The 24,587-nt window shown below is 38.8% G+C and overlaps 1 protein-coding gene across 21 annotated transcripts in view; it reads left to right on the forward strand.

Moving 5' to 3' along the window:
• Positions 1-24,587, forward strand: part of Ank3 (ankyrin 3) — a 316,318-nt gene that overhangs the window by 61,889 nt on the left and 229,842 nt on the right. Inside the window, exon 1 of one of the 21 annotated variants that reach the window (XM_033766582.1) lies at positions 18,983-19,003. The exons of 19 other annotated variants lie outside the window; for them this stretch is intronic. In XM_033766582.1, the coding sequence (XP_033622473.1) occupies positions 19,001-19,003 (3 nt within the window). In that variant the 5' untranslated portion in view covers positions 18,983-19,000. Of the gene's footprint in view, positions 1-18,982; positions 19,004-21,148; positions 21,209-24,587 lie in introns of those variants that run through there. One more of the 21 variants, XM_033766579.1, reaches the window with a different exon arrangement.

The following is a 24,587-nucleotide window of genomic DNA, read 5'->3' on the forward strand; positions in this document are numbered from 1 at the left end:
TGGTCAGCCTCGGCATGATCTCTCACTTGTGGTGTGTCCGTGCACAAAGTTACCCGACCTCTCCAACCTCATGTTTTGTACTCACAGAATGGAATGAGAATAGTACTTGTCTTATGAGGTCATTCTAATGATTGAGTGAGCTCATACAGTACATACAGAAAGCAGAACAGAGTATCTAACACCAAGTAAGCCCTGAGAAAAAGCGAGGTTGAATCTGTGCTTGTTTATGCCCTCATACATTTACCTATCCTTTCTCTCAGGCTTCTCTGTAATTTCCAGAACATGTAAGCAGTGCCTTCTCATAACATCATTTCATGATTGTGTAATACTGCCTCATTTTATAGTTTCATCCTGATTTTACTAAGGAAGCATAGAGAATTTTCCTGTAATAGTGATTCGCAACCAGGCTAAGAAACATCCTGAAGGAGCTGGCCAGAGTGATTTTGTCACCACTCACATGCTGGCTACAGATTCTGAATCACGGCTACAGGAAGCCACTCTTAGAAATGGAGTAGGAAAAGGAAGATTGTGAACACTCAGACCTTATTCTCACCTCACACTGCCCCATCCAAAGTGACACAGAATGACACCTCTGCAGGTTTTGTTATGCTGTCTGTTGCCCTCAGATCTTTGTAAGGACTGAATCTCTTTGAATCTTCTGCACACAGTGAGCTTTCAGATGCGTTAGGGCTTTGAACACCAGATCAGAGCCAGAAGGAGCAGGGAGCTCCTTTTACACTCAGTCTTCCCAAGGGAAGCTGATGTGCTTTTGCTCCACAAAGTCCTCTGGAGCACCAGTTTGAGAAACGCTGGTTTGGTGTGTTGGGGAGGAGAGTCTGGGAGACAAGTGGGTAGAGTGTTCAAGTTACAAATAGTCCTGATTGATAATGAATGAACAGGGTGTGTGGACAGAATAGGAGTAGGACTTTGAGGTGAATCAGTATATCATAACTTTTAAAAAATAGTCGATATTATTAGATTGTATAGCCAAGTGAAGTAAGATTTCTTCAGAGTCTAGTTTTGTCTCTGAAAACCTTGTCAGTTAACCATGAAAGAAATATATCCCCTGGGATGGAGGCTCCTTGGAAGAAGGCTTCATCTACTACTATGTTCCCAGTATCTATTACTATTTTCATCTACTGCTGTGTTCCCAGCAGTGACTGCAGTGCCTTACACCTAGTAAGTGATGAGCAGACACTTGTGGAGCCATGAAAGGGAGTGCTGTGCCATGTACTAAAGACTTAGGAAAAATACACATCGATACATTAAACACTATATGCAGAACGGAAGACATGTTTTATTATAACAAATTTGACATTGTTATGCAATTGTTTCCCCCTAATCTTGCATTTGTTGTATTGGGAGACCATTTTAATAAAGAGAGTTTAGAATGAAAAGGCTTAGTTGTGGTCCATGTGTTAGTTCACCCGCTGATTTGAGGAAAGATTTTTAATCCCTCCGAGCATTGATTTCCTCGTTTATTAAAGAATAGCAATGGTAATGGCACAGATACCACTCATTTCTGTTACTAGTGATAAAATTCATGATGAACAAATAAAACAGTACAGCAAAGCCTCAGAAACTGTAATAGCTATGTGCAAATTCCAACCTGTGATACCAGTCCATATAATATTTTTCAAAAGTAGGAATTGACCATCCAGCCCAGTCATATTTTGCAGCGATCACTAATGCTTTGCCTGAAGAAGGCCAGCTCACCCATCTTCCTTAGTGAACAAGAGGGAGAAAGACCAAGCCGTTGTTACCAAGTATAGGAGGCAAAATGACAGATTAGTGAAGTGTTCTCTAGAACTCAGTGGCATTAGCTGGCTTCCTACTTAGACTCACTGCCACTCCGGGTAATCATCAGTTTTTAGATTGACAAATGTTTTCTTCCATGAATAATCTTGGTATTTGATAATCTTCTAAACCATGCATTTAAGTAGCAAATCACAGTGAACGTAATATTTTGGAAGGTGTTGGGGTGGGAAGGAAGGGAACATTTCTTTTTGGTGTTCTTTCTGCAGGGCTAATTCTTAATTTTTGGAGTGATGCCAAAAATATCCCCCCAAAGTCTTATTGCCCAGGAGTAGGGCTTTCAAAAGGTGACTGAAAAGACACTGACCTTATCAACAGATGAATGTGTTAGTGAGTTCATGGCTGAATGTGCTATTAAAAGGCAGGGCTGAGTTGGCAGAGGCGGGTCACTGGAGGTATGCTTTAGAGGGCTTTTTACCCATGCTGGCTCTCTCCCTGCTCTCCCTGCTTCTGGCCACCATGAGCTGAACAGCTTTTTTCCTGCCATGTTCCTTCTGCCTTAGAATCAGCCAATCATGGACTAAAACTTCTGAAATTGTGAGTCAGAACAAACCCTTCCTCCTTTAAATTGTGCACGACAGGTATTTTGTCCCAGTGACTAATACATCTTGACAGTGCTCTCACGCATAAACACAAAAACGGTTTCCATTTTGTTTTCCAATTTTGGAGTTTGAACTAAAGCCTGTGACATTAATACTTCTTGGTCTGGTATATTACAATACTTTTTCTTTGAGTCAGTTTGTGTGTTATCGTGAAGGAGGTGTAGTAACTCAAAGGTGTGTTGGCCTCAGCTTGTGAGAGAGTTGTCCCTATTATCTAGTCATTGATTCAACAATCTGATTTGGAAATTCAAATTTTAAGCTGTTAGATTTTTAGAAAGCTTCATTGCAGATTCTATATAGTCATTGAAAATGCAGTATAAACTGTAAAGAAAGGTACTTTATGAAATGTTTATAAAAATTGAGGGTTCAGCAGATAATATGAAAATTAGTATTTAAAATATTAAATAGTACAGATAACCCAATGGAAGCTATTTGTATTGCCTACACATTTGTGCACCATGATTCTTTCATGAGTTGATGTGCAGAGATAAAACTGTACTCATTGTATGGCTGACATTATTTCAGACAACTTTTGTGACCTGTGCTCACTTACTTGTCAGAAGGGGATAATGATACCTACTTTGTATTAGTCAGAGACAGAATATCTGAGGTAATTTAAAAGGAGGAGAGATCTTTTGGCTCACAGTTTCAGAGGTTTCAATCCCTGGTCCCTTGGCCCATAGATGTCTGATATAGATACACGTGACACAGGATTGCATTGGCTTTGAACAGAGCATCGTGGCATAGCAGACAAGATCTGTTCACTTCATGGTGGCTGGGAAGCGAAGGATGAGAGAGAGGAGGAGATAAGAGTCCTAGTATCCCTCCAAGGGAGCATCCCAAATGACCTAACCTCCTTCCATTAGGCCTTACCTGTTTAAGGTTCTGTCCTCTCTCAATAGCACCAACAGGCTGGCGGCCGCACCTTCAAAACATGGCTTGTGGGGGTGAGGGGCATTTAAGATCTAAACTATAACAGTCATAATGTAAATGAACATTAAGTCAGGCTTCATTTCTTCAGTGAATGGAGTTTTGAGTAGTCACATAAAGAAGTTATATAGCATGGTAAAAGATATTTAGACCTATAAAAATTGACGTACAGACTAAGAGGGATGGGAGACAACTAGTTATAAAAGTTTGGGTAGGACTCTAAGTATGCAAAGGAAATGGCACATATCCAGTGCTCCTTACAGTGAACACATATATATGATCAAAACCTACAATGAATGTTTACATTTTTAAAAATTATCACTGTGAGAGTTAAATTACCATTAATTTCCTGCACAATACTCCCCTCACTTCAAACTTACCCCACCGTCCTGTCCTTTTACTGAGGCTGTCTGGAAGTCTTGGTGAGTGTCGTTAGTTGTACTATCAGGGCTACTTTCACACATTTGCCTTCAATAGCAATTCTGACCTCAAGGAAAAGGCAGAGTTGTACAGTAAATAAGGTGAGGATAAACTGTGATGTTTTTGGGAGCCTGCTTTTCTATCGGGTATCACTGAGCAGCGACATTGACTGTATCTTTTTTTCTCATTAAGTTTATTGGTGCTTTAAGGTATCTAATACTGTTACATTCATCACTGGGATCTTGTACCTTTACATGATGTATCTTGGTTCTCATTTTTTCCCCATTCCCCGGCCCTCCCTTCACCCTCTCCAACCTTTCTTTCCCCTTCTTTCCTCACTGTATTTTTTAATCACAACCTCATAAAGGCACACATGAGAGAAGAATTATAGAACTGCTTCAGAAAGTGGCAAGAACCATGGCACAAGAGTGTTTGGAGAGAGAAGGAGTGTTCTGATGGGACTGATGGCAATATGTCTTTTATTATAATAATTTTAAATAGTCACCCATTGTTTAATTATACCCTCTATGGATGGCATGTGCCCGTATCATATGCTAATCCAGGTCCATATAATACCTAGGTTGTAGATAAACTACATCTGTGATGTAGACATATACGACACAGTGTTGTATGGGCTTTAATGGAATCGTTGAAAAAGAATTCTTTCTTCCTTCTTATAAATAACAATGTTATTATTTACTGCTAATATTTGTTGAGTATCAACTTTACATAGATTAACCTCATTGTATATGTTATGTATGTGCTTAAATCAACCTATTCCTTGTAAAAATTCTATAAAATGCCCATAATTATTCTCAAAATAGGAAAGAAGCTACAGAGTAATTTTGCCAAGGTTAGGAGCTAGAAAGGAGTAGAGCAATATTTTAACCCAGATAGTCAAAGCCAAACTTGACTTCTCACGCTTTGAACTGGGATACTCACTACGTCTGTTTCTACCAGGACATCTAGTTTGGTAAGAATCCATAAAATCTCCTAAGTTTTCTCCTGCTGCTCCTCTTTACTCATGGTAAACAGTTTCATGAACTAAGCCCTGTGCTTTCCCAGAGCCCACTTTAGCAGGCTCACGTCCTACCCCGTGACTCGCCATGCTGTGTGGCCAGAAAAAAACCTTGATTTCAGGTTTGCTGATGCTCAAGGAGTCCCAGGTCTCTGTAAGTTTTATCTGCTCTGATGACTCGAGTAAATTAGAAAATAATTCATATCTTGAGTATTCCTCTTGGAATTAGCCTCCCTTAATATGTAGAGTGACGTATGGGGAGACTTCAGACACTCCTGAAACACAGCCCTTGAAATATGCTGAATTATCACCTTATTGTTCATAACATCCACCAGTGAAATTGCCAATGGAAAACTTAAACCCTTAATGTGATAGTTCAGAAGAGATGGAAAAGGAACCAGCTAATTTCTAGTACAGGAAAACTACCACGGATTTCTGAGATTTAAAGAGGAGGTGGGGGAGAGCAACAATATGTTGTTTTTTGTTTGTTTGTTTTTTTTTTTTGAGCTTTCCCAAATCCTGTGGAACCTATTAAACAAGTGCATCTAAATCCCCAAATTAAATTTTATCAAGCTTTTTTTTCCATAGTGACAGGTGATAAATTAGACACCTTCCCTGGGTCATTTCCATTTGAATTATTAGTATATTTACAAGTGATTCATTTCTAACAGTGATTTTGGCAGAATCACAGTAATTCTGGAATCTGCTTTTACTTTTTAATTGATAAGAGCTTACATCGTTGCACTCTAAGAGCTCTAACTGAGATTTGGTGCCAGATGTCTTCTTTGGTTCTTGGAAAGGATCTTTGAATTCACTAAGATAAACTAGTAAGCTGCTTGTTTATTTGCATGGTCCAGTGAAAGTTATATAGATTTGAAAGCAAGATAATATAAAAACACTTTTAAGAAGGATTTAAATAAAAAAACATTCCAGGAAATATTATTTTTAAAAGCCAAATTGAGAGTCCACTCTATTTCTCAAAGAACTCATGGGGACTGCTTAGCTTTTCTGTGTACCTGTCTTCTCTCTGTCCCCAGGGATTCTGACTACCTTAAACTCTTCTACATCTCTCCTATCACCCACCATCTTTTACAATGCAAAGCCATGCAAGGAAACAAGAATAGGGTGGATAAGGGCCTTTATAAAATGCAAAAGGAGTCTACCCTAGTATAACGTACCACGGGAGTGAACCCTACCATCATTCTCCTGCTTCTGTAGTTTTGTGGTTAAGAAGTCAAAGCCAAGAGAAGAGCTTTACACTTAGACCCATGTAGATTTTGACATGGCCTTAAGATCTAGTATGCCGAGGGTTTTCTTTCACATCTGCCCTACATAATGTATTCCCAATTTTCTAATTCGTTGCCAACACATAAAAAAATGAAGAGTGGCATTTCAAAGCATCCCAACTCACAGCCTTTCCTGAACTGTGAAGGAGTCCCACCCTGCTGCCCCTACTAGCGTAGAGCTGGAGTGGCCCTACCCTTCCGAAACAACCTATGCCTATGCGTTTAGTTGGAGTGGTCTATACTTCCTGCATAAAATGTTGCCCATCCTGGAAAACCTCAAAAGGTTTTCAGTCCCAAGTGTACATTTATAGTTTTGCATTCGTGTAATGGTTCCACAGAAGTACGCTTATTCCTTTTCCAGTGAGTCATGTATTACTCATTTAATACGTGTTCCCAGGATGCATCCTCATTTGCATTTCCTGCCTGGCCCAGACTTGGCTTTATTTACATAACAGTTGAAAAGTTGCTCTGTAAGGGTTAATTCGATTAACTCCCATTGGGATTAATGTGTGGCAGACTCTCACTAGTATTAACACAATATCGTAGTGAAGAGACCTGGGCTATTAATTCACTTGTAAAATGAACGACAAGACATTCTTACAGGATTACAAAAATTAATTAACAAAATGAGTGCCAAGTGACCACAATACATTGTGTGTTTTTGCTTAATACCTGCATTGTATATTCCTGTTTCTACTGAACACCATTTGATGGATATCGTTTGATGAAACTATGTCATTTGAAAGCTTGGGCTTTTTGGCTCGCTTCCCTCAAAGTATCCTCCTACTCAGAATTTTAACCATGTAAATGTTATTTATTCAATCACTCAAAAAATAATTATGGAATATCAAGCACCACTGTGGATAGGAAGTGTGCTTCAGTAGTGGGAGACTTCTTGTCTGAGAGGAGCTGATACATATCGGGAGGTTGTTAATGCACTGGAGTAGGGAGGACAGCTGCTGGAAGAGTGCTTGCTGGCTAAGAAGTTCAGCATTGCACCCTAATAAGGCAACACTGAGATACTCTGATCAATTAGAAGTGATTTATGAACTTTGTTCAATGTCTTCTGTTGGACTACTCTTTGGTTTCATTTGAGACTTTTTCTTTTTACAAAAATACTCCTGTACATATCAAACACATTAGGATAGTCAGATTTAATAGGTTAGTTTGAAACTGGAGGAAGGGATATTTCATGGAGGTGCTGGCTGCTGGAGGCAAAAGAACCAAGGTCAGAAGACTCAGGTTAAGAAAAGAGAGGGATAGATGGCTCAAGTTCAGGGGGCAAGGAATGGACCTGGAGGATAGGCAAAGAGATAATCCCTGGACAGCAGGAGCCTCATCAATTCCAGTGCACCTTTTCTTGCAGCAGAGGCAACTAATGATAAAGTGCTGTCAGCACTTCGTCCTTACTCTGCACAAAACATTGCCTACCTGAGAAAAGCAAAGCCTATTTTTTCAGTTACTGTTTACAGTATTGTGTTCTCATGGTTGTTACATAGTTTATTCCTTTTCCTGTGACTCATATATTGCTCAGAAGTTACTGGCTTTCTGTAACTTTGACTGAAGCCCTACAACGTCCTGAGGACCTTCCTCCAAAGTAATACCAGCCTACTAAAAGTGGAGGAGATATTCTCAGGATCTAGGGAGGAAGGGTTGTTGCCATGTGAAGGAGGCTCCACTCTGTTCCAGCCACTCTAGCAGACATCCCTCAGGAATCATGCTTAGTGAAAAGGATGAGTAGGATGCCTCTCTTGGGAGGTAGACCATAACTGCCACTCCTGGCCTTCTGAACAAGGGCCCCACCTCCCTAGCTGCCCTGAGGACACAGGTGAGTTCCGTTGAGCCTCTTCGTGGCTCTGAATCCTGAAGCTGTGAAGTCCACTGACTCCGAGACTAGCTGGGAGCTGGAGCACACGGCAGAGAACCTGCCGGGCTCAAGGTCACAGTTGTGGCTCAAATGCAGCCAGTTGATCCCATGGGGAAAGGAGAAGCTAGTTTTGTTTAAAGTGTCTGATTTTTTTTTTTAAGAGGAGGCAGAAATCCGGGTTTTTATATGAAACTTCTTTACTTGTGGATATTAGCAATGAATTAGGATTTTTTTAAGTTTAGTTTCATTTTGTTTTGTGGGATTTTCTTTCCCCCTTTGATGGTTTTCTTGAAGAGCAATGTGCCATCAGCCTAGAAGGTGTATGAGTTTGGAGGACTTACTTTTCCTGTGTGAGTTCATTTATCATCAGGAAAATTGGGACCACTGACTGTGAGACCTTTTCTAGGCCTGAGAGGCAGTGTCTGACCTGTGAAACCAAGACTGAAATGCTATGTTGGGACTATCAGTAGATAGTGGGACTGTGTCCATCCTGGGAGCATAGCCGAGTATCCGTCTGCCACACCAAGCTCATTGGACCACCAACAAAATTAATTAATTATATATAATTATATATATAGCTGACATTTGCTGGCACTTGGCAGGCATTTACTGAGGGCTTGTTCCATGCCAAGCTGTATACCAGGCACTATTCTTTAGAAATCTTTATATGAAGTAAAAGAAGTATTTTTTTCCTAGCTCAAATATTTAGTACACCCAGTCCAGGCTGCCTCAGAATAAGGACTCAATAATTGTTAGTTCTCTTCTCCTTCTTCCCCGAGGCTGTCCAGCATGGAGGTTACTTTCAGAACTAATTTAGCCTGCTCGCCTTCTGGCCATGTTCACCTTCCTTTAGCACTTGCAAGTTCCACTGAAAGCCTGCTCAAGTAGGCTGATTTAAAGCGAATTCTTCACATTTATTTTTAAATGCTAGTTACACATATACTATGTTCTTGGTGCCATTCTACCAGTGATCAGGACAGGCAAAAGCCCTGTGTTCAGAAACTTAAATTCCACGGGGATAGAGGGAAGGAAGAAACAAACTATGAACTAATTAATGAATGAGAAATTGTTTGAAAAGTGCTATGCAGAAAACAGGTGTCATGGTAACTATTTCAAACCTACTTTAGCCTGGGTGATCGGGAAAAGCCCACTGTAGGAATCAGTATATCATCTGTGACCTAAAGAAAGATCTAGAGGAAGAGAGCATTGCAGGTAGAAGGAACAGCAAGTGCAGAGGCCGTCAGGAAGGAATAAGATTGCCTCTTAAGAGGAGAACATAAAAAGGGCCCGTATATCTGAAGCCTGAGCTCAGGGCACACAGAAGCTGTAATAGATGAGATCAGAGAATCTGTTTACATATATATGTTTTTCTAACTTACTTTATGAGAGTAAATTCTCTTTTCCCCAATTAGAGTAAATTATTTTTTGAAGGGACTGGAACCACTCTTTTGTTGTGTGTTCACCAGATCACTTAAATTTCAGTTAGTTAACCATGGAGAGCTCACTTGTTTTATGGCACAGTAGGGCTCCACTGCAGTGTGGTTTGATGTAGGAACAGTCAGGTTGGGCTGCTTCTAACAGCCGAGGAGGCTGGGAGGGGCTTGTCCTTGTCCACCTGCTATTTGTCGCAGGACAAAGTGTTAATCTGTTCTTCTTAATTCACCCATGTGCTGCTTTGATTGCATGTTGTTTGAGCCGACAGATAGCAGACCTGCATCTGGTTCTGGGATGAACAGGAGCAGAGGGACATTTTCACCAGTCTTTGTCATTCAAAAGCCACCACCACTTGGTGGCCCTTTTCCCCCTAGAGGGGCATAGGGATGGGAAGTGTGTTTCATTCCCATCTCTAACAGTGAGGGCTTTCCCATCCTCCATCCGTTGCTTCAGAGAGGGTAAAGATGGTCAGAAGCATCTAGTGTCAAGGGTGTCCTCCACCCTTAAACAAAACACATCTCAGGTGCCAGGCTTTTCTGCAGGGCAGCGGACCATCATGTGCCTTGCTGCACTTGACCTTTAGATCTCTAGAGTTGAAGAAAAGGACATTGCAGGTAGGAATGATGTGTGAAGATGCCTAGTTCTAGCTACTCTTTGAATTTCTGGGGAAAAATACTTTCCATAAAAAGAAGCGATTCAATAACTTTATCATTTCTGCACATTTTAGATGCTGAGAAATACTTGTGTTAGTTGTTTGCAGTTCTGTATGGAATGGGCACCAGGACTCCTGAGTCCAGAGTTGCTTCTTAACATGCTGCTGTCACATTGAATTATCAATTTCTTTTCTTTCTGTTTACCGGACTATGAATATATATACCTTTTAGGTTTTGATATTAAATTATTATTTACTCACCCCTGATGTATCCTCATTGTGTATTATTCCTTCCAAAGAACAATTTTCTGGATTAGTAATTAGCACTTCCCATTTATTAAATATAACCAGTTTTCTTTTCAAAATTAACCACACTTAACATGTCTCAAATAATATGAGAGTGTGTTTAATATGTTTTACTCTCTAACATTAGATTTAAAAAGAAATTGAATTCACTGATTTCTGAACTCTAACAAAATGCCACTTTAGGAAACTGCTTGAAGGTTTGATTCTGTCAGCTTGGTTTTATAGACCTAGCTCTCTTCCTTTCATCCTTATCTTTGGTTTCTTCCTTTCCAGTGCTCTAAATGGATATAAATTTTCAAGAAGGATTGGTATAGTTCTACAACTGTTTTTCCTTTACTAGCAAATGTTAAACAGAGTATGTTAATTTTCAAAATGTCACCAAAACTACCTACTGCAAGATAGTCCAGTGTTTGTAGTTATCTCCAGAGAAGTGTGTGGGTGTCGTATTCTCAGGACATCCTCCTGCAGTAATGTGTCAAAGCCAAAATGCACAACTGTACGCTCATCTTTAAAAGTCTTGTTTAGTCTAATCAAACCATGCAGAGTTCATTACATTTTCAAAATCCTCAAGCCCTGATTACGCACAACAGAAACATAGTCAATTTCTTTTAGCTAAGAATATTCCTCATTGGAGCCCCTCTGAGCAAGAAAAAAAAGCAATAATTTCCTAATCAATTCTGAGTTACACATGCTTCATTTTTATATATTCAGGGGCATATGAAAAAGATGAAAAATATCTCACTTTTCTATTTTTTCAGGCCACATTGCACACAGCTCTGCCAGCTCAGAAATAACCTGAGTTTCCTAATGCTATTTGGGTTGATTAGAAAAACTATGAACTATGTTACCATTAAGGGTAACACCTTTTATATGGTGTTAGCCATAAAGTGTACAACTGTCAAAAATTCACATATGTGAACTGCTGAAGACATTACTATGCATCATTTATTCTTTTGTATCCTTTTTTATCTTATCAGCTCATTTGCATATACAGTAGAACATTTGCAAAACTAAGGAAAAAGTGAGGGTGGTCTGTTGAGTCCATGTATTTTTTTTTTTAAACACTGCAGAGTTTATTTGAGCAAACAGTAACTCATCTATTCTAATTCCCCTGAATGCAAGATTTTGAGGGAATGCAGGAGCCCAGCTTGGAGTGCAGCACTATTGTGGATAAGGGGAAAAGCCATGAGGCTTTTAGAGCAACACTCTAAAAGGCCAGAGGAGTCATAACTGCTTTTTGCAATGCTAGGGATTGAACCTCGGGCCTTCTACATGTGAGACAATCATCTACCACTGAGTTATATCCCCAGCCCATTGCTGCTTTCTGTAGGTGTAAACCAGGCCTCCTGAGGGTTCAGTGAAGTGATCACTCCCACCTCACAATCAATCTTGTTAGAAAAATTAACCCCCAAGATAGTTGCCATGTGCCCCTACCTAGACAGGGTATCTCCAGTTTTAAATGGCAGAGGCCGAGGATCTGAGGAACAGGAGAGAAAAGGCAGCTGGAAACAACTTCCCCACCTACTTAGCCTCTAGTCTACCATCACCTTGAATCAGGACATTCAAAACCAGGTTGTCTCTGAAGCGAAGGGTCTCCTGTTAGTACCTGGTCTCTGAATTTTTCTTACATTTCTTATTATGTCTGTAATCTCAGCTGATGAAGGAGGGGAGAATGTGCCCAGAGGAAGCTTGTGGAGCATGTTGAATACAGCCAATAGAGATTACTTCGCTGTTTGAAAGCTCCCTTGTAGATTAAATCATTTGCCCTCTCAAAAAGCTCAATGAGTTGCTTTTTCCATGTGTTTCTGTGGGTAATGCCTGTGTCATGGCCTCAGTTTGAAACAAGGAAAAAGAGGGCACATTTTGTCACTGCAAGTTCTCAGGAGTCACATTCATGATGCAAATGCTGTTGTCATTTTATTTTTCTCTTTTTAGAAAGTGTTTTGTGTTTTTGCTGAACATTGAACAAAGACAGTTATGTAGAATCCATGTCCTGGTGCTCCGTATTTTTTGTGTGACACATAATAAGAGGATAGAATATTAACACTTTTAAGTTACTACACAAAGCGACAACAACTTTGTTGGATGGACTCTACTAGGGTTATATGGGATTTCTCTTGTTTTTTTCAGTCTTAGAGTGGGACAGCAAGAATTCATGGCCTTTGATTTAAAAGTGCACCTTAAGGATAGAGCTGCCAAACCCCTGGCTCTACAACAATGGTCAGAAAAGTTTCCCTGAAAAAGGCCAAATGGTGAGCAAGTCAGAGTACATTTTGTTGGCCATGCTGCCTCTCACAGCTATTATCTCTGTTATTGAAGCAGGAAAGTAGTCACGGATCATCTGAAGCACATAAATGTGGTTGTTTTCCAGTAAAACTGTACTCATAAACACTGAATCTTGAATGGCATATAATTTTCACATGTCAGGATATTCCTTTAGTGTTTTGAGCCATTTAAAAATGTAAAAGCTAGTTTTAGTTCATGGATGACATAAAAGGTGGTAGCTGATCAGATAGAGCCCATCAGGGATAGTTTGTAGGCCCCTGATGTAGAGATTAGCAGAGACCTCAAGAAGGGGCCTCAGAACTTGAGATGACCTATGGGAGGCTCACCTTCAGGATGGGCAGGATAGAGAGCAAGGGAGCACCTTTGTCTACTGGGCCCCAGAAGGATTTGTGAAGAAGTGAGATTTGAAGAACTATCCCAACACAGGCATCAAGAACCCTCTTCCCCTTGCCTGAGATGGTTTCTGGCATTGGGAATTACTTCTTAATTCCACCAAATAAGCAGATCACACATGCTTCTCTGACTCTTCCCATACTTCTAAAACACTTATTGAGCCTAGACTTCGGGAGGCCCTAGTTAGATTATGATAGGAATTTGCAGCCAGCACCAGGATGCTCACAGAGAACAAACATGAGCAGAGGACTACACACAGGGCCAGTAGGAATTGGAAGGGGGAACACAGATTGCAGTAACCCTGGCTCCAGCCCTGGAGACTGCCTAGACCTCATCTTCTCCTTACCCAGATAATTTCCCTATCCTCTCCCAGCGGAGGTGACACATAATTCAGGATGGCTTGAAATGAGTTCATGATGGATGTTCATTTCCCACTTAGGGTTGCCAAGAAAAACCATGACTTCAAAGCATTTTCACAATTTGAAGATTCATGTGGAAATATATCATCAGGATTAGCTCTGGGCTGGCTGGTGCCTCTTCAAGAGCGTTTTGGTTTAAACAAGAAACATTCTTCCAGTGACTCATGTATTAAGGGCACTAACCTCACCATTGGGCTGATCTATTAATCAGTAGTTTGAGTGGGTGGTTAAGAGGCGGGGCCTACTTAGGGAAAGTGTTCCCTGGAGGCACGCTTTGGAAGGTGTATCTTTCTCAGCTCTCTCCTTCCCTACCTGCCATGAGGCCAGCAGCTTACCTCTGCCATGTCTTTGCACCGTGGTGTTTCCCTTGGAACTAGCCAACCTTAGACTGAAACCTGTGAAACTGAACAAAAATAAAACTTTCCTCCATTAGTAAAAAAATAAAACTTTTCCTCCATTAGATGTGTCATGTAGTTTGTCTCAACAGTAAAAAACTAACACACAAAGCCTGATGCAAGTTTTTGTCCCTTATTTAAATCTCCACATGGTAAAAATCCAAAGTAATGCTCATGACATCATTCTTCAAGAGTACTGTCTTCCTTATTTTTTTTCCTCATTGAGCTATTGGTACATTTTAGGTATACAGTACAGTTACATTCATCATTGGGATCTTGTACCTTTACATGATAGGTCTTGGTTCTCATTTTTTCCCCTTGTCCCTGCCCTCCCTTCACCCCCTCCTCCCCTCTCCATTTACAAACACTTTATTTCCATTTTTTCATTTTCTCCTATTTTTTTCTTTTCCCTTATTACCTTTACCCTACCCTTTTGTCTTCTTTATTAAAGAGTATAGGTGAGATTTGAAAATCATAAGTGGGCTTCATTTTGAAGACTGAATCACCGTGTAAATACTCTAAGTTCCACTTCTCAAGGCTGAGTTTATCAGTGACTTCACCAGACTCTCACATGTGCCAGAATGTTCAGTGTGGGGCCATCAGCTTCTGCCCCTGCTTGCACAGCTGCAGGACTGTGAGAGAAGGCGCGAGATCTGGGAAACAAAATGTCCTGGCCAGGGGGTGGGTTGAAAGACACAATTATGGGAATTATTACTCTTCTTATTTAGTGTAATTATAGAGTGTTGTTGTTGGTTTTTTGTTTTTTGTTTTTTGGGGTTTTTTTTTTTGCTGTTTTTTGGGGGGTTTTTTCCTCTGAAAAGCTCCAGAAAAAGGTTGTATCTGTTGGGATTATTTATCCTGGGGAGAAGGCTGGAAGGGGGGGGTAACTCAGAAACAGTGGTTAGTGGTTAAAGGACAAAAACCTGCTGTTCTCTCTTCTTCGGATATGAGGAATAATCGTGCCTTACTAGTCAGCATCATTAAACTCCCAAGTCCATGAGTAACCTGGAAAGTGAATTCACGTTGAGAGTTCTCTGTGGCTGGAAGGACTTGGGTGCCTTAGACTGTCCATTAAATCTGTAGGGCAGATCCTCAGCCTGAATTCCCAAGAGCCCAATGTTTCGGTAAAGCAGGCTAACACACATATTATGGTTTAGAGGGAGACTGGCCCTCAGAGGCCTCATGTGCTTGTCAGGGGGCTTTTGAAGGTAACTGGATTGCAGGGATGTTTCCACTGGATTGCTGTTAGGAGGTGGGGCCTGGTTAGAGGTGCTCTCTGGGGGTGTGAACTGGAAGGGTGTTTTACCTTTCTTGACTGTTCTCTGTTTCCTCACCATCCGCGACAGAGGCAGCTTTTCTTCCCCTCTGCACCTCTGCCATGCTGGTCTGCCTGCTGGCTGTGGATAAACTGTGAGCCCAAATAGACCAGTCCTCCTTTAAGTTACTCATGTCGGGTACTGTGTCTTGGCACCAGGAAAGCAACTAAGACAACAGACCTATGGGAGGTCATCCTTGAAGAAGACAAAAGTGCAGCAAATGTTACTAGAACAAAGCGTCCAACGTCACATGGGAGAACTGGGCCTGGTGTGCCCTGAGTTTGCTGGAGGAAGAGTTTGCCTGCAGTTGGATCCCTGCCTGGAATGGCAAGGTTTCCTATGCCAGCCACACTGCCGAGCATCAAGATGACACTTCTCCCCTGTCCAGTCTTTCCTCCTCACTTCCTGTGCTGGCAGATTAGGTTTCCCAGATTTTAGACTCATCTCTGCATCCACCTCCCTAGGTGTCACAGAGCACAAGCTGATGGCTTTCCAAGGTTTCCCTGGCTCGTCATAGTTTCCAGCATACAGGAGGTGCTCACCTGGGGCAGGGTGATTACATGAACAACTGAAAGGAGGCTGGGAGGGAGAGAGGAGATGTTCACTCGGTGAACTATCTGAAGCTAGAGCTCCAGATTTCTGCATGAAATCTCCCAATTTTTCAATGTTGGCAACTAATTCAAACATGCGTTCATCTGTATTGCAATATAATGGACAAATAAAATCATACATATTTATGATCTGTGATTTAATGTTTTCATACACGTGTACAATGTGAAATAATCATGGTGAAGCTAATAAATGTACCCATTACCTTTCATGTTTAACATTTACTTTGTGGGTGCTGAGAACACTTAAGATCTACCCTCTTACCAAATTTCAACTATACAAATTTAGCAAACTTCAGGTATAGTATTAACTACATTCATATGCTGTGTGTTAGGCCTCAAAACTGATGCAGTTTTGCCTTACTTATTGAAGCATTGTACCCTAGGCTAATGTATCCCCTTATCTCCCTTCCCTCCTCCTCACACACCCCTAGGTCCCTGGAAATCACTTTAGTTTCTGTTTCTATGAGGTCAACTTCTTTAGATGTCAAATATGTGTGATATCACACAGTATTTGTTTTTGCATCTGGCTTATTTCACATAGCATAATGGCACCCAGGTTTACCCATCTTGTCACCAATGGCAAAATTCCATTATTTTTATGGCTGAGTATATTCATTGTGTATATAGCCCACATTTTATTTATTTGTTAGGATTTGTTGACATGCACTTAGTTTGTTTGTATATCTTCACTGGTGTGAGTAATGCTGCACTGAACCTGAGAGTACAAATAGCTCTTCAAGATACTGATTTAATTTCTTTTGGCTGTATACATAGAAGGACTGTTAGGATATAATGTAGTTCTATTTTTAATTTTTTGAGGAACTTCCATGCTGTATTTTATAATGGCTTCAGTTTTAGATATTGTATCCAAACAGTTACTGCCCAGACTAATGTCAAGGAGGCTTTTCTCTATTTTCTTCTGGTAGTTCTTATAGTTTCAGATTGTATATTTAAGACTTTACCCATTTCAAGTTGATTTTCATGCATAGTGTGAGGTTCAGATTTTATTTTTCTACATATTCCTACAGTTTTCTCAAAACCATTTGTTGAAGAGGCCATTTGCCCTCAGTCTGTGTTCTTGACAAAGATGTTAATTGTAGATACACAGATTTATTCTTCGGCTCTCTGTTTTGTTCTGTTGACTTCAATGTCTGTTTTTATGTTGGTACCATACTGTTTTAATTATAATTGCCTTATAATGTATTTTGAAGTCAAATAGTAGGATGCCTTCAGCTTTGTCCTTGTTATTCAACATTGCTCTGCTAATTCAGAAATTTTAAAGCAGTATGGGCCCTAGAAGTCATACCTTTTCTGCTTGTTGCTAGTGAGTGATCTTTCAAAATCATATAAAATTGGATTTAAGTCCTCATTATTTATTAGCTGCTAACCTTTGCAAGTTACTTAGTCCCTCTGAACTTCAGTTTTCCTCTTACAAATGCAAATGTGGGCAGAAATTGCTCCTCATCATAGCTATAAGAATTCAAATGACATGTAGAAAATTTACAAAGTGCCTTATACGCTTGATAAATGTTAATAGTTTGATTCTTTGATTAAATTATTACATTGAATCATTTGAAATCGCTTGTATATAGTATAGTGTTACCTTGGTTCATGAATTTAATTCATTTTATGATTCGGGAAGAGACGGCTATGTTCATGTTTATGCAGGAAAGATGGCCACAGTTGTGTTCATCATCCCATGGAAAGTTCACAAGAATAAAATTTTGCCAAATGCTTCTGTTTATGAGCCAAATTGTTCACAAACAAAAGTGTTCCTGAACCAAGGTACCACTATACTTGGTTTGTGCCTATGAAAATTTACATTCTTGTACACCACTGTAATCTCAGCTACTTGGGAAACTGAGGCAGGAAGACTGAGTTTGAGGCTGACCTAGGCAACTTAGGGAGGCTCTGTCTCAAATACGAGAAAAAAATGGCAGTTGCATATGGTCCAACACAATAATATAAAATCTTATTTTCTATATTATCATTTATTAATAGTTGCTACTAGTAGTAGTTTATTAATGAACAATATTGATAACATAAGCATTAATGTTAACCATTAAACATCATTAATGTTACATCCTGTCCATCTACCCACTAACCATACACTTATGCCCACCCCCCTTCTCTGCTCTATTTTTGCCACAGCTCCAATCCCTTTGAGTGTGCTCGGTAGCTAACTTGTCAGGTTTACAGCTTACTGTGTGCCTGCCCACACTTGCTGGTATATTAGCTTCAGCAAACCAGAGTCTTCTCTATTTTGTTCATTGTTTCCCTCTCACTCAAGTTCCTAGAATACTGTCTAGCACTTAGTATGCTCTGGGTAAATACGTGTTGAAGAATAGATTTACGTATTGCATTCCCAAGGTTTACCTGAATCCACCACAGACACTTTCCTTTAAGCCTTTAATGTTTGGGAGGCTACTCCTTAGAATTAAATAACATACAAATGCAACTTACAACGTTGGAGTTTTTAGGACTTTTCCTATGGAACTGATATGCAAGAATATTAAAAATTTGTCTAGGTATTCTGTGCCCCAGATCTGAAAAACTGAGTTTATTTTTAAATGTTTTCTTATGCTTTTTCATGGTTACAGATGTGAGTTTTAAATAGTGCTATGTTCTTATTTCATTTATTTACTTATTTATTATTTATCTATTTATTTATTGAGTTTTTCTGGGGAATGAACACAGTCTTTCACGCAGGCTAGGCAAGAGCCATATTCCCACTTCGCACTGTACCTTTGAAAAGATAATCAGCTGTGTTTGCCCTTGGATAGAAGGAAATTGGATTTATAAGGTAATTCTCCTTGGCAGCAAAGCCTGCTTTCACAGTTTCCTTGTGTGTATGTGTGTGTGTACACATGTATGTAAACATATCGTATAGGCACACACATGTATACATTTATATTTTTAATTTATATATATATATATATATGTATTTATATTTATCATTAGTGAAGGACAGCTATATGTAGTAAAGAAAATTAAACATTTAAAGTCCCAGTCATAAAATAAAGCAGCCCTGACTGGATTCCAGGAAGACAGAGGAGAAAACGGTGGCATTGTCCTTAGAAGGAATGTCACAGCAGCCTGTGCGAAGGGGAAAGTGCTGATAAGCAGAATGACAAAAGCTGGTTTCATGAGTGATTCTGAGCAGCCAGGGCACACTCCCCAGCTGGTGGCCAGCTATTTTCGGTATTCCACATGTCATGACTGACTACACAGGACACGGGAGGCCACAAGCATGGTAAGTCTGTGGGGAATTCTGGGAGGTCCTTTCGCCGTTTGTACGTGTGTGTGGTTCCCTGCCCTCTTCCCTGTCCCCACCCCGCCCCTCACACTGCCATAGCCACTTCTGAGCAGCTCCTGCTTCCTTACTAGGAGATGGGGGAAACCTTTACATTTACCAAGGCAGGTATTTTTAGATTTGATGCTATCCACAAAGCGTTAACTAATTGAGTTATCAGGTTTCACACTTGGCCACAGAGAATGGCAGTGGAAGAGGGAGAGGTCTTCCCAGAACAAGTAAGCATTTACCGCTTTAGAATGAATTGCTTTTTTCCCTATAGAAGTTTTGCTTTGCTCTAATTTTGTTTTTAAAAGAAAGTATGTTGTTCAGTAGGAGGAAACTAACCTGTTCATAAAAAGCTATGAATCGCTTGAGTTAAATACATGCAGGGCAGTAACTGTCCTTTCTTTGCTGTTGAGGTCTGGACTCTAGGCATGTTTTACCTCTGGTATGATTTGGAATGTGTCTAGCTGAGGCCTGCCTAAAGGGGATGCATAACAAAGTATAAAAAGAGGATGAGTTATTGGGAGCCCAAGGTGGGCCTGAACCCATGAATGTGAAAATATTTAAGTGATTGCACGGTACTTTAGAAAAATCTGAAGGCTTTAAAATACAGGTTTTTCTGCTATATCAATTACAAGGGAAAGTAGGAAATTTTGCAATTGGGAGCAATAGTAGAACAAAGCTTTGCTTTTAAAACTCAAAGAAATGACAGGTGGAAAGTGTAAATGGAGGTTGGAAAATGTAATTCTATTTCTGTCTCAGTGGAATTGGACATAGATATGAATAAGCCATCTTTTTGATAACTGTAAAGAATTCGAATAGTGAACCATTTTCCTTTTAAGAAATTCTATATTTAGAGTATAAAATATTTACAAAATTTTGAAATATTTGATTTCGGAGGATTAGTTAAATACTGTTCAGATTCTGGTTTGTATAAAGATTTCATGTGGTCTCTGGTTTCTACCTGTGTCCTTTGAGTTCATATCAGTTTCTCCAGCCATGAGTACAGACAGGTGCTGTGAATAGAGAAAGTAGTCTTTTCTATTATTATAATAAATTAAGTCCTTAGCACACAATGAAATTTTTGTTTAAAAAATTTTAGTGAACTAGTCATGGCTAGAAAAAACCAAAAATGCTACTTGTTCAGGTGGGCAGACATGCTAATGGTTATAAGAAAAGAACTAACATTTCAGTTTAGGGAAAAAGCAATTTGGAGAAATCTTTCACAATTTTTATCTTTATCTTAAATGGATTGTTTTAATCTTAAATACTGAGTACTTTTAGCTGAAGTATTAGCCTTGGATAACCTTTGTGGATTGTAGATGTATTACAGGTAATTTATGAAATTGTAACCTGAGAGACACTTTGCAAACATTTCATGTTACTCAGAGAAAGGCCTCTTCACATTAAACTTTGAGATTCATAATAAAGCTGTGACTATTGTTCATGAATTCCAGGCATTAATGCTAACTGTAATTTACTACATAGTAATAAAAGCATATTGGCAAATAGTCCTAAAAATCATGTCACTCTCAAAATAATCAATTCACCCATCAAAAAATATGAATTATTAAACTTGGACGTATATTCTGTTCCATTCGCTGTGGAACTGAAAACTACCATAAATGAATTAGACCTTGCTTTGAGAAGTATTAATTGCCAATTGCTGTGAAATGTTTACACCAAGTGCAAATGTAACGTATGTTAAAGGCTGTACCTGAACCGCTATGGCCCTTTATGAATTTGCAAGCCTAAAATAAGAAAACCTGAGATCCAAAAGGAAAGCCCAAGTAAAAGTAGACCATCTTGTTTCTGCCTCATGTCAGAATGTATCAACTAAATAGTGAAAGCATTTGATTTCAGCCCATATGTGCAGCATTTTCTGTTTTGGTGGGCATGCTGTTTAAAAAAATGTGTAATAAAATGACAGACTGAATTTGAAATTATCATGCCCTAAGCATTAACTCTGGGAGGGTACTGACCCGCTACAGATCACAGAGAAGTTCCATCACAACAGAACAGCATGTACTATTGCAGTACTGGGTTTAGTTGGACAATGAAAAATAATTCTTCCTCTCCTGAATTCTTCTCTGACCTGAACACAAGTCTGAAGAATTTATCTGCTTGAGCTGAACTATGGATAAAATCCTTGCTAAGAGGGTATAGTAGATTTTTTTTTTCCAAATGATTATTCATACTTCCTGCCACTGTTATTTGCCTTATGGTTTCTGTGGTGTTTAAAGATTTTCTGTAAGATTATTTAGTCTGTCTTGGGGAATTAATGGGGGTTTTACAGTGTGTTCATGGGGAACATTTTCTGCACAAACCTTCAGGAAGGTAGATGTCTGTGTACCTTTGCTGATTTTAGAAAGAGCCTCTCCTGGGTTTGTTCTCATCAAACGTGTGGAAGAACTACTTTTGACATAAAGGACTGATGAAAGTCAATTCCTAATCTCTTAAAAAAAATGGCCATGAAAAGAAAGCCAGACTCTAATACTGAACAAAGCCCACTGTAATCCAATTTTATGTGCACTGTAAAGGCAGCTAATAAGATTCTTTAATAGTAGTGGTGTGGATTGTTTTTAAATCCTATAAGGGAACATTATAGCATCAAATAGAAATTCTTGGTATTATTAATTTTATGCTTTTAAACCTCAATTTGTTCTATTTTGTGTATGATTTTCAATAATTGTTTCAGTATAAATACATGATGAACAGTTGGAGGGATCATTTTATTGTTAAAGATTTTTACTTAGGAAATTAGGAACAGGTAGGTTAATATATACGAGTCAAATTCAAAACAATGAACCCACTTTTTTTGTTGCTGAGACTATAGAGTTTATTTTAAAATGGTAACTTTTAGTTTTGTCATAATATTTACTTATCAGGTAATGTCTTTTTTTTCCTGTGTGACAATATAAAGGTGCTACCTCAGGTAATTTGTAGTTTTGGGTAGTAATGAAGTTAGAGCAATATTTGGAAAACCAAATAAAATTTAAGATGTAATGTGTTGACTTTTTGAAAATTCTACTTGTAATATTCAGGCATGTTTAGATACAAAGTAAAAGATCATCTTCCAGTTCTTTATCCTAATTCTAATATGTATATACTTTTTTTTTTTTGCTACGGTTCTTAGAATATATTGAAAAAGCTAGTAATAAAAATGAATATTTGTTTATTAATTGGAATAAATATATCATTAGATTATATAACATTTATTTTAGTGTACATCAGCAAATTTCTATAGTAATCATTAAATAAAAATTTAAAGAATAAATTTAGGAGTCTCTTTTTACTTTTGTCTCAAATAAAGGTCTTTGCAGATAGTTATGATAGCAGACATTTCCAGAGAATAATATGTTGGGTTTATTAATGCTATTTTTTTCTTTACTCAACTGATAAGGTAGGGATGGCATCCAATTCAAAATGTAGAAATTGATGCCAAAATTACTTTACAAAATCTGGATTTGCTTCACTTTTATTCAGTTTTGAGTTCTTGGTTACTTTGCATTTTAATTCATATTCTTATATATTGATTTACATGTTACTGTTAGTGGTTAGTCTGTGGTATTTTGAAAACATTTGCAGCCACAAGATGAGTTATACTTGGAATTATTTTAAATGAAAACTTTAAGCCATGTAGTATGTCTAATATTTACACATCAACTATTTGTTTTCTTCCATGTGACTATATAACGATGCTATCTCAGATCATTTATAGAGTTTTAAATAGTCTGTCTTATCTTTTGCTCTCCAGATCCAGGCCCAATAAATATTTGTTAAAATTTTAAATAAACCTTCATATTTTTAAAGGTACTAATGCTCATAATCTTGTCCTTCTGTTCCACTATTATTCACACAAGAAACAGGAATTTAAACATTTAAATAGTTTTAAATAAAGAGGAAAATGTGCACATTTTCATTCAGCTTTCCATTTAAGTTACCAAAGTCAGACTGTTAGTTCCAGCCTAGAAGTTCCCCAGAGTGGAGGATTTGTGTCTGTACTTGTTTACACAACATTTCCAAGTGGCCCATGAAGAATTTTCATGCTATCTTTCTGATATAGCAGCGGAGCTTGGAATGAGATTTGTTGCTTTTTTCTCATGTTCATTTCCAAGAAGTCTAGGAAGGCATTCTGAGGGCCATGCTGTCCAAGTATGTAGAGTGCATGGACAAGGAACACGGAAAGATCTTATTTTGAAGAAAGACTAAACCCAAACCCAAAGAGCCAAAAAAAAAAAAAAGCAATAAATATGTAATGATTAGAGTGATCTTTACAAATGTAGCAGTGATGCCTCTGTTTCGATTACGTCCTCTTGTTCATTTGTGGCTTTCTCTTTAATTGTTCTCTTAGGAGGTATTAGGCTTTGGGAGCACGAGCTCAGTCTGAGAAAATCTTGCTGTAGATCAGCCTCTGTCAAAGTGTGGCCCAGGAAGCCCCAAGTGTCCTGAGACCCTTCTGGAATACGTATGAGGTCTTTCCTCTCTAACTCTAATATCTTCTTTTTCTTGGCACTGGGGATTGAACTCAGGTCCTTGCACTTGCAAGGCAGGCCACCGAACTGCTGAGCTAAATCCCCGGCCCTGTATTATCTTCTTGAGGACTGGTTTCCTCCCTATACTTTAGCCAAAACAACACATACCAAAAGATTCAATGTAGAAGCAGATGTGAGAACCCACCTGTCTTCTATTTTCCAACGTTAAAGGATTTGCAAACCCATAAAAATACCAATATTTTCTTTTTTTGTGTTTCAGAAAATAATATTTTAATGAAATATGTGTTGTATGTAACCATATAATAAATTTGCCAATGTTGTTTAAAAAATAAATATAATTTTTAAATTCTTAGTTTTGTTCTCTAATGTGATAAAGATCAAGTTCTTAAAACCTTCATAATCAAAAGCTCTTTGGGCATCCCTGATAATATATAAGAATATAAGGGGACCCCGAGAAAAGGAAATGTGAGAACCGCCACTAGAGATACATTGTTTGTGAATGCTCTTGGCCTGGTTTTGTTGTGCTTAGCTTAGTTGCTAAAAGCATTAAGCACATGAAGTCACATTCATGGATTCAGTCCCTTTGTGGTTCGATATGTTGACTCTTTGTGGTCACAATCATAGCCCTACACCCCAGAATACTAATTTTAAAAAGTAATTTTAAATTACTAATAAATGATAATATCAATTGAAGGCCAATAGTCCAGCCCTTTCAAACTATTTTGTGTCTGTTATATCCCTCAATATCAACAGCCCTGGGAATGGGGTTTTGCTGCTGTCTTGATGTTACAGATGAGGAAACTTAACTGTTTGTGTCCCTTGTCCAAGTTCGCACAGTTTGTGAACTGCACAGCCAGACTGTGAACTAAGGACGGCTCATCCCAGTCTGAGCTCTGAAATTGCTAAGCTATATTGACCTGCTACTAGAAAGTGATAGGTTCCTCCTTTACTTTACTTTACTCCTTGTCTCTAAGCATTTAGAGAGCACATGTGGAGGGTGACTTTGGATTAGCACCTTCATCTTCGTTATTAAAAAGAGCTCC

This window comes from Fukomys damarensis, unplaced genomic scaffold (assembly GCF_012274545.1).
Source record: "Fukomys damarensis isolate Sample0158 unplaced genomic scaffold, DMR_v1.0_HiC HiC_scaffold_20, whole genome shotgun sequence".
In the NCBI taxonomy this organism is placed as follows: Eukaryota; Metazoa; Chordata; class Mammalia; order Rodentia; family Bathyergidae; genus Fukomys; species Fukomys damarensis.